Source organism: Monodon monoceros, unplaced genomic scaffold, assembly GCF_005190385.1.
Source record: "Monodon monoceros isolate NGI ecotype Baffin Bay Population unplaced genomic scaffold, NGI_Narwhal_1 Super_Scaffold_2, whole genome shotgun sequence".
NCBI classification, from domain to species: Eukaryota; Metazoa; Chordata; class Mammalia; order Artiodactyla; family Monodontidae; genus Monodon; species Monodon monoceros.
In genome coordinates, this window is record NW_021703776.1 from 46,516,457 (window position 1) to 46,535,042 (window position 18,586).

The 18,586-nt window shown below is 39.3% G+C and overlaps 1 protein-coding gene across 7 annotated transcripts in view; it reads right to left on the reverse strand.

Moving 5' to 3' along the window:
- Positions 1–18,586, reverse strand: part of DYNC1I1 (dynein cytoplasmic 1 intermediate chain 1) — a 475,334-nt gene that overhangs the window by 261,881 nt on the left and 194,867 nt on the right. For 5 of the 7 annotated variants that reach the window (XM_029233554.1, XM_029233549.1, XM_029233553.1 and 2 more), the window contains one exon: positions 6,839–6,898. The exons of the other annotated variants lie outside the window; for them this stretch is intronic. In XM_029233554.1, coding sequence (XP_029089387.1) covers positions 6,839–6,898 — 60 coding nt within the window. The remainder of the gene's footprint in view (positions 1–6,838; positions 6,899–18,586) is intronic. 7 annotated transcript variants of the gene reach the window in all.

Sequence of the window (18,586 nt, forward strand, 5' to 3'; positions counted from 1 at the left end):
GAAATTAAAACCGTTACAGACAAGCAAAAGCTAAGAGAATTCAGCACCACCAAACCAGCTTTACAACAAATACTAAAGGAACTTCTCTAGGCAGGAAACACAAGAGAAGGAAAAGACCTACAAAATCAAACCCAAAGCAATTAAGAAAAAGGTAATAGGAACATACACATCAATAATTACCTTAAATGTAAATCGATTAGATGCTCCAACCAAAAGACACAGACTGGATGAATGGATACAAAAACAAGACCCATATATATGCTGTCTACAAGAGACCCACTTCAGACCTAGGGACACATGCAGACTGAAAGTAAGGGGATGGAAAAAGGTATTCCATGAAAATGGAAATCAAAAGAAAGCTGGAGTAGCAATTCTCATATCAGATAAAATAGACTTTAAAATAAAGAATGTTACAAGAGACAAAGAAGGACACTACATAATGATCAATCCAAGAAGAGGATATAACAATTGTAAATATTTATGCACCCAACACAGAAGTACCTCAATACATAAGGCAAATGCTAACAGCCATTAAAGAGGAAATCAACAGTAACACAATCATAGTAGGGGACTTGAACACCCCACTTTCACCAATGGACAGATCAACCAAAATGACAATAAATAAGGAAACACAAGCTTTAAATGATACATTAAACAAGATGGACTTAATTGATATTTACAGGACATTCCATCCAAAAACAACAAAATACACTTTCTTCTCAAGTGCTCAGGGAACATTCTCCAGGATAGGTCATATCTTGGGTCACAAAACAAGCCTTGGTAAATTTAAGAAAACTGAAATTGGACTTTGCTTGTGGCACAATGGTTAAGAATCCACCTGCCAATGCAGGGGACATGCGTTCGAGCCCTGGTTCAGGAAGATTCCACATGCTGCAGAGCAACTAAGTCCGTGTGCCACAACTACTGAGCCTGCGCTACAGAGTCCGTGAGCTACAACTACTGAGCCTGCACGTCACAACTACTGAAGCCTGCACGCCTAGAGCCCATGCTCTGCAACAAGAGAAGCCACTGCAATGAGAAGCCCACGCACTGCAACAAAGAGTAGCCCCTGCTCTCCACAACTAGAGAAAGCTCGCACACAGCAATGAAGACCCAACACAGCCAAAAATAAATAAATTAATTATTTTAAAAAAGAAAAGAAAATTGAAATCGTATCAAGTATCTTTTCCAACCACAACACTATGAGACTAGATATCAATTACAGGAAAAAACTGTAAGAAATACAAACATATGGAGGCTAAACAATATGCTACTAAATAACCAAGAGATCACTGGAGAAATCAAAGAGGAAGTTAAAAAATACCTAGAAACAAATGACAATGAAAACACGACAACCCAAAACCTATGGAATGCAGCAAAAGCAGTTCTAAGACAGAAGTTTTTAGCAATACAATCCTACCTCAAGAAGCACAAAAAATCTCAAATAAACAACCTAACCTTACACCTAAAGCAATTAGAGAAAGAAGAACAAAAAAACCCCAAAGTTAGCAGAAGGAAAGAAATCATAAAGATCAGATCAGAAATAAATGAAAAAGAGATGTAGGAAAGATCCATAAAACTAAAAGCTGGTTCTTTGAGAAGATAAACAAAATTGATAAACCATTAGCCAGACTCCTCAAGAAAAAAAAGGAGAAGACTCAGATCAACAGAATTAGAAATGAAAAAGGAGAAGTAACAACTGACACTGCAGAAATACAAAGGATCATGAGAGATTACTACAAGCAACTCTATGCCAAGAAAATGGACAACCTGGAAGAAATGGACAAATTCTTAGAAAAGCACAACCTCCCAAGACTGAACCAGGAAGAAACAGAAAATACAAACAGACCAATCACAAGCACTGAAATTGAAACTGTGATTAAAAATCTTCCAATAAACAAAAGCCCAGGACCAGATGGATTCACAGGTGAATTCTATCAAACATTTAGAGAAGAGCTAACACCTATCCTTCTCAAACTCTTCCAAAATATAGCAGAGGGAGGAACACTCCCAAACTCATTCTACAAGGTCACCATCACCCTGATACCAAAACCAGACAAAGATGTTACAAAAGAAGAAAACCATAGGCCAATATCACTGACGAACATAGGTGCAAAAATCCTCAACAAAATACTAGCAAACAGAATCCAACAACACATTAAAAGGGTTACACACCATGATCAAGTGGGGTTTATCCTAGTAATGCAAGGATTCTTCAATATACGCAAATCAATCAATGTGATAAACCATATTAACAAATTGAAGGATAAAAACCATATGATCATCTCAATAGATGCAGAAAGAGCTTTTGACAAAATTCAACACCCATTTATGGTAAGAACTCTACAGAAAGTAGGCACAGACGGAACTTACCTCAACATAATGAAAGCCATATATGACAAACCCAGAGCCAACATCGTTCTCAATGGTGAAAAACTGAAACCATTTCCACTAAGAGCAGGATCAAGACAAGGTTGCCCACTCTCACCACTATTATTCAACAAAGTTTTGGAAGTTTTAGCCACAGCAATGAAAGACAAAAAAGAAATAAAAGGAATCCAAATCAGAAAAGAAGAAGTAAAACTGTCACTGTTTGCAGATGACATGATACTATACATAGAGAATTGTAAAGATGCTACCAGAAAACTACTAGAGCTAATCAATGAATTTGGTAAAGTAGCAGGATACAAAATTAATGCACAGAAATTTCTTGCATTCCTTTACACTAATGATGAACAATCTGAAAGCAAAATTTAGGAAACACTCCCATTCACCACTGCAACAAAAAGAATAAAATATGTAGGAATAAACCTACCTAAGGAGACAAAAAACCTGTGTGCAGAAAACTATAAGACACTGATGAAAGAAATTAAAGATGATACAAACACATGGAGAGATATACCATGTTCTTGGATGGGAAGAATCAACATTGTGAAAATGACTATACTACTCAAAGCAATCTACAGATTCAATGCAATCCCTATCAAACTACCACTGGCATTTTTCACAGAATTAGAACAAAAAATTTCACAATTTGTATGGAAACGCAAAAGACCCCAAAGAGCCAAAGCAATCTTGAGAAACAAAAACGGAGCTGAAGGAATCAGACTCCCTGACTTCAGACTATACTACAAAGCTACAGTAATCAAGACATTATGGTACTGACACAAAAACAGAAATATAGATCAATGGAACAGGATAGAAAGCCCAGAGATAAACCCACACATATATGGTCACCTTATCTTACCTTTGATAAAGGAGGCAAGAATATACAGCGGAGAAAAGACAGTCTCTTCAATAACTGGTGCTGGGAAAACTGGACAGCTACATGTAAAAGAATGAAGCTAGAACACTCCCTAACACCATACACAAAAGTAAACTCAAAATGGATTAAAGACCTAAATGTAAGACCAGACACTATCAAACTCTTAGAGGAAAACATAGGCAGAACACCCTATGACATAAATCACAGCAAGATCCTTTTTGACCCACCTCCTAGAGTAATGGAAATAAAAACAAAAATAAACAAATGGGACCTAATGAAACTTAAAAGCTTTTGCACAGCAAAGGAAACCATAAACAAGACCAAAAGACAACCCCAAGAATGGGAGAAAATATTTGCAAATGAAGCAACTGACAAAGGATTAATCTCCAAAATATACAAGCAGCTCATGCAGCTCAATATCAAAAACACAAACAACCCAATCCAAAAATGGGCAGAAGACCTAAATAGACATTTCTCCAAAGAAGACGTGCAGATTTCCAACAAACACATGAAAGAATACTCAACATCACTAATCATTAGAGAAATGCAAATCAAAACTACAATGAGCTATCACCTCACACCAGTCAGAATGGCCATCACCAAAAAATCTACAAACAATAAATGCTGGAGAGGGTGTGAAGAAAAGGGAACCCTCTTGCACTGTTGGTGGGAATGTAAATTGGTACAGCCACTATGGAGAACAGTATGGAGGTTCCTTAAAAAACTACAAATAGAACTACCATATGACCCAGCAATCCCACTACTGGGCATATACCCTGAGAAAACCATAATTCAAAAAGAGTCATGTACCAAAATGTTCACTGCAGCACCATTTACAGTAGCCAGGACATGGAAGCAACCTAAGTGTCCATCAACAGATGAATATATAAAGAAAATGTGGCACATATATACAATGGAATATTACTCAGCCATAAAAAGAAACAAATTGAGTTATTTGTAGTGAGGTGGATGGACCTAGAGTCTGTCACACAGAGTGAAGTAAGTCAGAAAGAGAAAAACAAATACCGTATGGTAACACGTATATATGGAATCTTAAAAAAAAAAAAAGGCTCTGAAGAACCTAGGGGCAGGACAGGAATAAAGACGCAGACATAGAGAATGGACTTGAGGACATGGGTAGGGGGAAGAGTAAGCTGGGACGAAGTGAGAGAGTGGCATGGACTTATATACACTACCAAATGTAAAACAGATAGCTAGTGGGAAGCAGCTGCATAGCAAAGAGAGATCAGCTTGTGCTTTGTGACTACCTGGAGAGGTGGGATAGGGAGGGTGGGAGGGAGACTCAAGAGGGAGGGGATATGGGGACATATGTATACGTGTAGCTGATTCACTTTTTTATACAGCAGCAACTAACACAACAATGTAAAGCAACTATACTCCAATAAAGGTGTTAAAAAAAGAAAAAAAAGGGACCGGATAAACAAACTGTGGTATGTCCATACAATGAACCAGTCAACAAAAATAAGGAATCAACTGCTGATACACACCTACATGAATGAGTCTTGACATAATTATTCTGAGTAAAAGAAGTCAGTCAAAAGAGTACCTACTGCATGATTTCATTTATATAACATTCTAGGAAATGTAAAGTAATGGGCAGTGACAGAAAAAGCAGATCAGTTGTTTGAGGGGTGGAGAGAAGCAGGAGCGAGGATGAAAAAGGCACAGGAGAAAACTTTTGGGGGATGATGAATATGCTTATTATCGTGATTGTGGTGATGATTTTATGAATGTGTATACATTAAAATTTATCAATTTGAATACTTTAAATGTGTGTCATTTCTTTAATATTAATCATACTTCAATAAAGCTGTTAAAAAAAATCAAATGACAGAGCCCGTTAACCCCATGCCAAAGAGCAAGGAGAGGAAATAAAACTGTCACTAGAAAACTCTTGTCGCCTGAGGTAAACTTCATAAAAAAACTTCATAAAAAAAAACTTCACAAAAAAAAAAAAATGAGTTTTTGCCGGGAAAACAGATATAAATAGGAAAATTCCTAACTGTTCCACACAAGCAAATGTAATTTACCAGTGTCACAATCTGTCTAAAAAATCTGTTAATTTAAGTGCATAAGGTAAAGTCTCTGCCAGTTCTAGCCCTTTTTTTTTTAGAAAAAAACACAATGAAATATTGAAGAACTACAGTCTGAAATTCTCCTGAATAGTAACATACTACGTATTCAGGGTTTTTCACCTTGATTTAAGCCATATTTCTTGGTTATTTAAATAATACAAATGGAAATAAAACATACAATGAACTACATAACTAAATAGCCAGAAATTTAGTAGTGTTAAAAAAAATAGTGTATCAGTTACCTGAAGTGTTAGGATATTACCTTGGCTTAGCAGTGTTGTGAGTCTGCAGAGAACTTTTGCATACATAGAAGGACACAGGCAGATGGCATTTAACCTAACATACAGAGACCCTTCAACCTTGAACGCCTACAGTAGGCACTGAAATTGATAGAAACCCACAGATACATGCCCAGGAATCTCAGAAATTCAAAATAAATAATAAATAAATAAACACCCACTTCAGGATTCATTAGGTTGTATTTAGAAAGAAAAAGTAATAGCTTCACAAAATACTGTAATAAAATTTTTCACATACTGAGGTACCCAGTGGCGTGTTGGTAAATGTTCAATAACTGGCTTGAGGGTAAGGGAGCAAGCCCTGGTTTGCAGCATTTGCCACTTTTTGTGGTGTAAATACCCTCACCGTGGCTGGTTTCGGGCTGATCTGAATTCACCAGAGCAAGCTGAAAGGAGAAGCACACAGTCGGTGCTCCTGAGCTTGAGCACAGCTAGGACAAGCACCCCACTGGAAATATCTCAAGTGTGAATATAAGCTAACTCCAACCCTATAAGACAAATAAACTACGTTTCTAGGAAATGCCTGTGTGTTTTATTCTTTGTGGATGACTTTTCAATTCTGAAGCTACCTTTTAACACAATTTCCACTTGAAAAAAAATGATCTTTAGGATGCAGGAGACATTACCCATCATCAAATATTTGACATTTCTTAATACTGAGGCATTGAACAAATCTGCTTTTTCTTTAACAGGAATCTTTATACATTCAAACTTGATTCAAATTAAATGCTAACTGTGAGTCCCCGAAAAGTGAAAAGGAAACAAACAAGATACAACATTTTCATACTGATTTTAGACAAGGATTAACTTAAGGTAACTTGTTAGTCAAGGGGAGGATGTTTAGGATTAAGTTAATCATCTCTGCCATCACAGAACTTGCGTGCCCCACCTTGCAGCAGAGGTGTGGGGATATGTTTGTAATTTTTGTTTTGGGGGAGGGCTGTTTTGCAATCATAGGAATTAGAAGGGGAGATCAAAAGCCATCTTTTTGTGGTGTTTTCCACAAAGAGACTTTCTTCAAAGCATAACTTCATAAGGAAAACTAACAGAAGGAAATAAACTTATCAAACTGGAAACTCAACAAAGAGGGAAAAAGCAAGAGCAACAACAGCTCCAGCATTTCAACACAACTGTAGCAAAGAAATAATAAAAGGAGTAACAAAAGAGCAGACATATACCCAAGTTCTGAGTCTGACTGCAGCTGGAGCACTGAGGGGTCTGTGTCCCACTGCAGGGTCCTAATCGTGCAGCACAAAGGAAAAAAAGAACACAGAGAATTAACAAAAGGGGAGGGAAACAAACCAAACCAAACCATGTCATTCATCAAGGCAATGGCATATACAATGTATACACAGAACATCTCCCCACTTTGTCACCCTGGCAACCCCCAGGAGCCAGGAAGACCCCATGAATATCAATTGACAAGAGAAAGTGAGGGGCTGTCCTTTCCTTTGAACAACTGTTTGATATTGGAAGCTATGGTTGTTTTCATGGAAGGAAGCCCAGAGCTAAATATTCAAATATTCATCCACTCACACACACCCTTTTTGCTTTTGTTTCATTCTACACTGGAGCCTGATTGATTTCAGCATGTAAACTGCTTCATGTATACCCCACAGCCCAGTCACACCAGGGAGCAACAAGCATCTCCCATGCAATGATGAGAATCAAATGCAAGGGTTCGAATGGGCCACAGCAGGAGCATCTGGGGAAGTCTGGCCAGGTAGAACACGACTGCAGAACCAGGAGAATAACTGGCTTCCTCGGGTCAGTTACTGCAAATATAATGCATGAGATTTCGAGGCTCATGGGTATTTTGTTGTTTTTTATTTATATATTACACCAGGATGGTGACCAACAATAATATCATTTGTCTCTAAAGATGCCAAGGATATCTTACACCTTCTAAATATTTCACAAGAGATAGTACAAAGTATCAATAGTTACCAAGGTTACCAATAATTATCAATTTCCCTTGTTATTTCTCCATCACATAAAAGGAGATAAGTAGCTCTTCCATGAACAGAGTGCACACAAGGACCTTTCTCAGGCAGGACCTTTAAATTCCCTGCACGTTAAGGAGTTACAGGTGAGTCAGGCATAAAGTTACCTGGTAGACAACCGATGGCCGGTAGGGACTTTGGGGTCAGGCATCTGAGACTCAAATTGTGCCTCTGGGACTTACCAGCTGTGTGACATTGGACATGTTGCTTAAGTTCTCAACCCATGCACCCTTTTACTTGCTCTGAGTGTGGCCCACAGATCAGGAGCATGAGCGTCTCAGGGAGTTTGTTGGAAATGCCAAGACTCGGGTCTCACCCAGACTCACTGACTCCACGCTACAGTGTAATAAGGCCCCAGGCGATGTGATTTGTGGGCACCTTGAAGTCTGAGAAGCCCTGCTCAGTTTCCTTGTCTGTGAGGATTTCCCATGACTTATGAGACAATTCATGACCTGGCTTGTAGCTATCTCCCCAATTTATCTCTAAGTGCTGCCCCCTCCCTCACTGTGTCTTCCCTGATGTTCTTTCCCCAAAGAGCTGTGTGGCTTATGCCTTTGCTTGTTTCTGTCTTTTGGCTCAAATGTCACCTGCCCAGAGAGGCTTTCCTTCTCTCACCACCCTACCCCAAGCAACACTTCCTTGTCACTCTTCATCCCGTTCTCTTATCCTGCTTTACTTTCTTCATAAAGTATCTTCACCTATGATTTTATTATACATCAGTTTATGACTGTTTGTTGTTTAACTCTGGACTTAAGCCTCATAATGACAGGAGCAGCTATATCTCTACATTATAGGGATATATGCCTAGACCCATGCGTGGCATACACATTTATATAATACAGTATTAGTTGAATGAATGGATGGATGGATGGGCTCTCTCTGGATTTCTATAGGGACTACATGCAATTATACCTATAAAATACAAAGTAATTATTTGATAAACCGTAGCTGCTCTTACTATACCACATCCACTATAACTACTCCCAATGTTTCTTTGAGTCAGTGCCCCACGTATGTAAAGATCCCACCTAAGCTCCTCCTGTAGAAGTCTCGGAATGCAGTTTCATAGCTTCCCTTATTAGTTCTGGTCATGCTCTTGTCCTCTTACCTAAATGCACTGAAAGATGACAGCTGAAGTGAGAACACAAATTGGCCATTGTTTCTTAGACCAATGCTTCTCAAACTTGAATGCACAGAGAGCTGGGAACATTGTTAAAAATGCAGATTCTGATTTAGTAGGTCTGGGGTGGCCTGAGATTCTACGTTTCTGACAGCTCCAAGGGATGCAGATGCTGCTGGTCTGTGGACCACACTTCGAGTAGCAAGGTCTGGACTTAGACCAGTAGTTTTCAAATTCTAACATGGATCAGAATAACCTGGAGGGATTGTTAAAATACAGATGCTGATCCTCTAGCCCAGGAATTTTGATTTCAGTAGTTCTGGGGTGGGGCCTGAGAATTTGTATTTCTAACAAGTTCCCAGGTAATGCTAACAGCTGACCCTGGAACCACCTTTAGAGAATGATGGGGCTAGACTATTGCTTCCATTAGTCAGCAGGCAGAAAGCATCACTGATCCTCAAATACATCAGTGTCTAAACCAGTGATTAACTCAAGACTGGCCTAAGGCCCAGGCCATTTTCAAACCAATTAAATCAGAAGGTCTCTGGTGGGACCCAGGCATCTGGATTTTTTTAAACTCTCCAGGTGATTCTCATGTGCAGCCAGCGGTGAAAACTACTGCTCTGCACTCATTCTCTGTCCAAGGAAAGCCGCTCTCCCTGGCTCTGCACGCTGATTCCATCACCTCCTTTCAAATCGGGGAAGTAACCGAATCCATTACAGTGATTCATCCTTGCTGTTCACGTATCACTGGGGATCAAACCTTTTATCTTTATGGATATTTCTTCGGCTATAGACAGAGGAGCAGCCTCTGGCTCTGGATCACTATGAGAAACACTCCCTCATAAGGAATGGGATCAGCTCCTTTGCCCTCAGGTTTCTGATGGGACAACTTTTATTTGCCTTTCTTCGTTCCTCCTAGGCAGGTGAAGAATGTGGCAGCTCCCAGGTGGTCACAGCTATTCTGTTATTTATCCGACGGCTCACCTGAACTCACTGTATCCTTAAAGAAGTGAAAACGATGATTCTCTCAGAATCACTCACTTCAGAAGTCCACAGATGAGCAGTGTGGAGTTTGCATTTTACTCAGCCAGAACAACAAAGGAGGTCTCTGGCACTAACCCACAACAGTCCTGCCCTCACCCCTGTCACGCATGTGTTCCCCAGTAAAAGAAATCATAGTCGTTGCCATTAACGAGCAGTGTGGTAAGGAGTCAAGCCGAGGATGCTATCGAGTGTGCTAATTTTTCCTTCTCATTTTTCCCATTATTATCTGTGGAGTGGTCAGACTTACACAGAGCGCACTTTTTCTTTGAAAAGGAACTTACAGTCAGTACACCGAATAAACAATGTGTTTCCGAGGGTAGCCTAGGAATGTGTATTAAACGTTTGCTGAATTCCTTCTGTGCAAACTTGCAGGAAAACTTCCCTGTAGATAGCAGCACCTTGGAGACGGCTTCACCTCAGCCTAGGGGTCTTGGCTTGTGTTCTGGGCTCGGCTCCACTGTGTGTCGTCAGGAAAGTCTGCTGTCCTTAGCAAAAGGAGGGTGCAGGCCTAGAGGCCCTGTAGGGTTCTTTTCTGCCTGATATGTTAAAACGTCAGATGACTATTAAACTGCCTTTCTGCTTTCTCTTCTCCAGCTGGAATACTTTTCTTTAACCAGCTGACATAGTTCTTACTTTTTAACCATCTTACCATCAAATTACTGTATCATTGAAAGTAAAATGATGGTTTCCCCACAGCTTCTTGGACAGTTTGAAATCTTGCCAGGTAGTTTATTTTTTAAATGAAAGAAGTAGTAAAACTGTAAGTAAATATATGTGAACTTAATATATTATCACAAAGTATTTTCATACAGAAATCACCCTGTTTACTATAGTAATTAGTTCTAGTTATCAGTCCTCTCTGGAATGGACCAATCAATGCATGCAGGGACAGAATATTTTTATAAAAATATTCATTTAATTGTTCAATAAATTCCTATTAAGAGCCTAATATGTAAACTACTGTGCTAGAGGATTAAAAGAACTCCTAAGGAAACTGCAACTCTTATGAGGAGATAAAACATATAAATAGTTTCTCAGAACAAGGCAGAAAGTAAAACAAGCCCTGTAAGCACCACAGTTATGCTGTGGGACATGGGACTTGCACTTAAGAATCTTACATTTTAGTAAAGGAATGAGACCTATGAATATTTATACCTAATGATATGCATACTGATAATATATACAAGGAAAAAAGTAGTTCCAATCACTTGCCCAGGGCCTGGCAAAGTTTAAAGTTTCAATCAATGTTAGCTGAAAAAAATAAGTAAATGCCATAAGAAAGATTAATACTAATGATAGCTATGATTTCCTTTCAGTGAGTGTTAATATTCTGTGCCAGCCACCCAGGCACTGGACTATACTTTCATTATCCTTTGGAGGCCAGAGCAGGGAGACACCTTCCCTCTTGAAAAGATCAGAGATTCCATTCGACCCGGTTTTTGAAAGATGGAGCAGGACTGGGACATAAACTCATTTTTCATCAGTGCCTTGTTTATTTTAGGGAGCTGAGTTAGTCTACTAGTTCTAATAAGACTTCTAGATCTAGTAAGTTGTATTTTAGATGCCAATTTACCAATCTGTCATGAGAACAATAACTGACTGCCAGGCTGAGCAATTATACAAGCCTGACAAAGTCTTCTCCCCTTGAAGACCAGCTTCCTGGGAAGCCAGGCAACTTTAGCAGCATCTTTAGAATTAGAACACGTGAAGCTGAACGTTTAACTATTACGGCTTCTCCCTGTCCTACGCCCATGTCCACATTCTTCAGCAACACTAGACATACCTCCCTCACTTCTGCCAGAGCCTCCATTTCCCCCAATTTCTTGGGATGACCAACAGAACCTGTTTGGATGAATGTAATCTTTCTTTAACTCTGTCAATCAGATTTTGTTCGGTGTTCCTGTCTGGGAAACCATCTCGGTTTTGTTTGCTTATTTTTAAGAGTTGTGTTTGTCTGCTCTGATCAATTGTAGGTTGATTTCTTAGGTTAGCTCTCTGAGGGCCCAAGGGAGGATCTCTTTCATATGGAACCTGCAATTTGCCCAGATCCTGAATAACCCAATAATTCCTTACCTAATCTGGCATCATCACGGCTCTATGGTCCCATGGTTGGATCGGCAGTTCTGGACACACCGTTTAAGGTCACATTTCCTAACTTTGTTTCAAAATTCTAGGTACAGGAGCTTCCCACACCATGGAAAATAATCATTCACCTATTTGATCCTAAACATGCCAAACAATGTAGGCTCTGGCATCTCATCTAAAAAGGCCTACCATGTAACAGTTAGTTTATAATTTGGGGAAAATTTGTTTTTCAATATTTCTTTAAAAAAAAAAAAGAATAAGCAAAACGCCAAAATTCTTCAAACTCGCAGTGACCTATGAAAAGACTAACAGAACTTTATATTTTAAACCTTTCAACAATTCGTCACTATCCAGCTTCTTAATAAAATTCTCCCTACATTGGCCCAATATTATTTGCTCAGTTTCGGTTTATTAGATAGAGGGAAGTGAAAATTCAAACGAATTCAAACGAAACAAACAAAACAAAACAATCCCTGGCCCTCTGCTGAAAGTATAACTTAGGAGTAAAAGACATGATGTCTGTTTTGTGTAACCTTGTTCTCTGATGAGTCGTTAATTTCTTCCTGTTCACAGCAAGTTAGTGGTTTCTTCTTCCCATCTTTTTTAGACTCCAGAGTAGACAGCCTTAATATTCTTCCCTTAAAGAATATCTTTGCTCTTACATTTTTTTTTGGTTTTGGTTATAAGAAAGAGATGTCTGATAAATACTTGGAAGGCAGTAGTAAAGAACTGTCATTTGTAATGATAGTATTCAATGCGGCTGAGGCACGCTCATATACTGCTGGTGGCATTTTAAATTAGTACAGTTCTTTGGGAAAGCAATATGCCAATATGGAGCAAGAATCATAAACACAGAATTACTCCAGGACTCGTTTCACTTCCAGGAACTCAGCCTACGGAAATAAAATAACACAAGCAATAATAACAAAAATGATGACGATGATGATAACAATGACCTCCAAATTACCAAATCCCAAGGCTAATTCTTCTTTCTCAGCCTTGATCTCTGTGATTCTGGTGACTATTTTCTCCTTCATAGCATGCTATTTCTTTCAGTTTTCCTGACCCTAAAAATCTTGTTTCTTTTCCTCCTCTCTCACTGTAACTTTGGAAGGGTCCTTATTCTGTCCATCCCCGTAAAGACAGACATTCCCCAACCAGGGTTATTTCTTCTCCCCTCACCTCTATGCTCTAACTGTAGGTGATCCCAAAGATGTCCATATATCTTCAGCAAAAAATAACCCCAACGTCCTCATCACCCTTGAACTCCAAGTCCCACCTTTTCACATGCTTTTTGGACATATCCATCTGTAACACCAAAGCCATTTCACCCTTCCTTGTCTCATCTGTCTTTCCTTTCCTTCTCTATTGCCACAGTCCTCATTCAGACCTTCGGTCCTTTTTATCAGACCAATGGTTCCCCCAAACTCGTCTGCAAATCTTGAAAGCATTATTAAAATGCAGTGGCCCAGATCTCAACTTAGACCTGTGCCCTAGGTATCTGTGTTTTTAATAAGCTGCCAAGTAAATTCAATAGATAGCCACCAGATATGGAAGCCAGGAATCTGAACTATCTCCAAGGCCATACTTGCCCCCCAGACTCTGATCTCTTTTCATACTGCCTCCTTCACATTCATTCTACATCCCATACTCTTCCTTCCCCCACCATTTTCCTTTGTTTTTGCCTCTCCCATTATCTAGAATGTCCTTTCTCCCACCTCTACTTGTCCAAAGCATAGGCACTATTTAAGGCCCAGCTCAAACGCCTTGCTCTCTAAATATATTTGTCCTCAATAACCTCATTCATAAGTAACTTGTCACTCTATGGGACAAGAACGGAGAAATACCAGCACCTCTTATTTCAGTTCTCTTTGCCAACCTACAACCCACTTGACCTCAATAGCCCTGTATCACGCTTTAAGGCCAAGTCTGAAGATGGTCTAAAGGATGTAATAAGCACTGTTACAAAGCCCAGGGGCCTAAACATGAAGACAAGCACACTGTTAGTCCTACCCTACCTTTCTGCCCTGATCCCAGTAATTGGATTTCTGCCTTGTTTCTGTGAGAAATCCTCGCCTTGTACCTCAGTCCTCTAACCACTGCCAATGGTTCCCCTTGAGTAAAGTCCGCCCTCTGGCAACTAGCCCAGCAAGCTTGAACTACCTTGCTATTACCTGGGTCCTCATCTCTCCACTCATCCTGCACCCATCCTATTCAGTTTTTTGCAAGCTGTGCAAGCGTGCACACACGTGCACACAAACACACACATCAATAAACATTTACCTAGTACCTAATATGTGTCAAGACTCTAGGTAGGGTAGTAATGAATCAAAAGCACTTGTCCCACAAGAATATACAAGTTAATTATAGATGATCTGGGAATAATGCTTTATGACATTATTGCTCATCTCTATGAGTACAAATATTTAAGAGCTGTAACTACATAGAAACATTTCCTTAGATGGCTTCAAATTAAATATGTCAATTTACTGGAAGTGGGATCTTTAGAAGAATTCCTCCATCTTTGTATTCCTTGCAGGACTAGCATTTATTGTGTGTCATACAATAAATTCTCAACTATTTATTGAATGAATGTGACGAATGAATGAACAAATGAATGGCCTTTACTTGCCTTTTCTGCAGATGGGTGTGAATTGTGAGGGCAAGCTGATTCCCAAAGAAATAGTTTTTATTTTCTTTATTAAAAAATGAGAGAATAAATCAGGGCATGTCTGCCTAACTCCCTTCATCTCTACCAAGCCACTTACACAGAACTCAGTCTTGTATGGCATAATGTCACCACATGGTGCCAGGAGAATTTTCAGGCTCACTTCCACACTGAAGAAGGACAGCCTATCTTGAAAATGCTGACCTCAAGGCATGAATGGATAAAGAAGCTGTGGTATGCACACATATATATATAATGAAATATTATTCAACCATAAAAAATGAGGAAATCCTACTGTTTGTGACAACATGGATGGACCTTGAAGACATTATGGTAATTGAAATAAGTCAGACAGAAAAAGACAAAACTGTATAATCTCAATGATAGGTGGAATCCAAAAAAACCAAACAAACTCATAGAAAAAGAGATCACACTTGTGGTTACTAGAGGCAAAGCGTGGGGGAGCGGGAATTAGATGAAGGGGGTCAAAAGGTACAAACTTCCAGCTATAAGATAAATAAGTACTAGGGCTGTAACATACAACGTGATGATTAAAGCTAACACTGCTGTATGATATACAGGAAAGTTGCTAAGATAGTAAATCCTAAGAGTTCTCACTGCAAGGTGAAAATGTTTTTTCTTTTTTTCTTTTTCTTTTTATTGTACCCATATGAGAAGATGGGTGTTAGCTGAACCTATCGTGCTAATCATTACACAATACATGTAGATCAAACCATCATGCTGTGCACCTTAAATAGTGATGTATGTCAATCATTTTTCCATAAAACTGAAAAGAATGCTGACCATAATGCTAGTTTGTGCTGAGAATGAAAAAAAGTCCAGCTACCTTCTCTACCAATTGAACTTAGCAACTTTTGTTAGTCCCTGAAGCAACCACCTTGGAGCTCAAATTGTCATCTTCTTCTTTTCTCTTTAAGGTGGAGAGACCTCTCAAGGGCAGAATACCGAGCTCCCCTGAGTCCCACAGTTTTTCTGGACTCTTGTTCACATGTCTTCTCTTTCAAACAAATCACTCGTCACTAATCAGATAAAGAAAACAGTTTGGGCCAATGTGAGCATAGTGCCAAACAGAAAATCTCCAGTCAATGTCATCCCCTAATTTTTTTTCTAAGTGCCATTTCCAAAAGTAATACAGTGAATAATAAGGACATTTTAAAATCCATCACATCACTCAATCTGTCAGAATCATTAACGTGATGTCAATTAATTAAGAATGACATTTAAATAATGAGTTAATGTTTTACCTCCCAGCCTCAATGATTTCCTTACTTTGGTCTGGCAATGACAATGATAAAGATTTTTTCCAGTGTCAGCAGTAAAATTGGAACAGTGCAATACACACTCATACCAGGCTCTTTTTAAAAAGCCTCTTTCTTCATTTACTGTGTGAGAAACTTCCCTCTGTTGGCTAAAGCTCTAACATGGAGCTCTGATACAGGCCACACTAAGCCATACAGGGAGTCATCTGAGCTGGATTCAAAAAGAAATGCAAGACTTCCCATCACAGAGCAAGGATGTGTTTTCCCCAAATCTTACACAGAGGACCTGCTGTCAAGCAGGCAGTCTCTCTAGAAGAAATCTCAGCAACCCCTTGATAAAAATAGATGTTTACCCTATAACTATAACCAGATGGGTATATACAGCACTCTGCCTGAGACAGGGTGACAGGATATCAACAATTTTTAACTAATCAGTCTATGTGCTACATAAAGAGAAAACCCTAGAGTGTACACTTTGATTTCCAAAGAGACTGACTTTTAATCAGCCTCGAATCAGTGATTTCAGTCTCCCTGAAGTCCAACTAGCTGGTAGCATCCTGTCAGCTTCTCTTTACATAATGATCATTTAAAGATTTTGGATGCACAAAATCTTACTCGTCTTATTAAACTACCCCCAAGGTTTTGCATTATTGAACTGTACTTTTCTACCTTTACTAAAACCTCCTTACAGTGTTCCCTTTAGCTTCTGATTCACCAGAGCACCTTAAAAGATAGTGATGTTTTCACCAAAAAGAGTTAAAAATCCTTTGAGGTTCAGGTAGTGCCAGGGAATCCTATGGAGTTCAATTGTGGATGAAGTTAAAAGTCCTGAGGATTGGGCTTCCCTGATGGCACGGTGGTTGAGAGTCCGCCTGCCGATGCAGGGGACACGGGTTCGTGCCCCGGTCCGGGAAGATCCCACGTGCCGCGGAGCGGCTGGGCCCGTGAGCCATGGCCGCTGAGCCTGCACGTCCGGAGCCTGTGCTCCGCAACGGGAGAGGCCACAACAGTGAGAGGGCCGCGTACAGCAAAAAAAAAAAAAAAAAAAAAAAAGTCCTGAGGATTTTCTGTCGGGCATTAAGCCCACGTGGTCCCTGAGCACATTTTCCTCTCCTCAAATTACAAGAGAAAAGTGGTGACCAGGTGCAGCCAGCACAAGCTGACCATGAATAAATTATTCTAATTTCCTTATTTGTGAGTTCAGAGTTCACTAGGCAGTAAGCAGATCAGGGAAAGGCAGAGTTTATCAAATATCTGAATTTTACCCAAAGTATTTTGTCAACATCATACTTAATATTAACTATATAGAGACCTAATGTTCAAAGTGAACAGGAGAGGATCTGCAGACATCTGTCCCAGTTCTGATCTGGAGTCCACATGAAGCTGGAAGCCTGAAAGACCTCTAATCCACTTTGTACCTTTGTTCTCCTGTTAAGTGTTTCAGAAGACATTTCTTCTGTTGCTGCATCTAAGGTCCCCTTGGAAGGGGCTTCACCTCTCTAGAGAAAATCTATGGATATAAGCGTTTTGGTTAATAGGTGCTGATAGCTGGGAAGACAGGCATCAATTTTAAATATAATGGGATCATGCTGGGAGCAACTGGGGAAATTTGAAGATGGTATAGATACTAGATAAGATGAAAATGTACTGAAATGGAAAAATAGAGATACCTGAATAGAAAAGTAAGTTCAACAGTTTGTACAGTATGATATCATTTATCGTATATATGATGACATATATATTGTGTGAAAGAATATACACTAAGGTATTAAGAGTGCTAATGCATATTCTCTGTAGGAATATGATTTTTTTCTATTTTTGCTTGTCTATATTTTCTAATTGTATAAAATGAACTGATATTGTTTCTATAATAATAAGAGATTATTAAAAATAAAAGGCGGTGGTACTTGAGTGTCCTTGATTGACTGGAAAGTAGAACTTAGTGATGGTGTTAAGGCTATAGAGGGTCCAAAAGGAAGATAGAAATCAACAGTATTACTATCCGTCCACCCCATGTCACTTGTCACAAAAGACAAGCATGAATAATCTCCCCTATGACTGTTTTTTTAAGGATGTTACGGGATGGGTGTTATTGTAACAAGAGATTGCACAATATGTTATCACATTGAGACATATTTTACCTTTGAAATCCTTTTGAAAGTCTTCCTCGAATCAGGTTTGGGACAGTGTGTAGCCTATGCTCTGGTATACAGTAAACTTTATGATGTCAATACTCTCCTAGTTTCCACAGTCCAGTGCAGCCTCTAATTTAGTTTTGTCACTGAGACACCTAAGGAATCTCAGCCAAACATGAGAAGAGCCCTAGTGCAAAGTCCCTTGTGAGCCATCCATATGAATAAGAATAAATGTGGGCTGAATGATTCTCACTTAGATTCATTTCTGGTTGAATACCTGAAGGTTAGGGATTAAGGGCTGGGCTAAATCAAAGTACGAAAAAAATAACAGTAATAGCTAAAACTCACATATACTTAATATATGCCAGCCTCCTTTCCAAGTGCTTAACAGATATTTATTTGTTTAATCACAGTAACCTAACAGAGTAGGTTGTGTATCACTTTTATCGATTGTCGTTAGAGCTGATGTAGGGTTGAGGTATAGATTGTGGAAACTTGTATCATCCTGCCCAGGTTCAAACATAGCACTGTAGCTATGTCCTGTGTGAGCTTCAGAAAATTACTTATTCTCTCTGTGTCTCAGTGCCC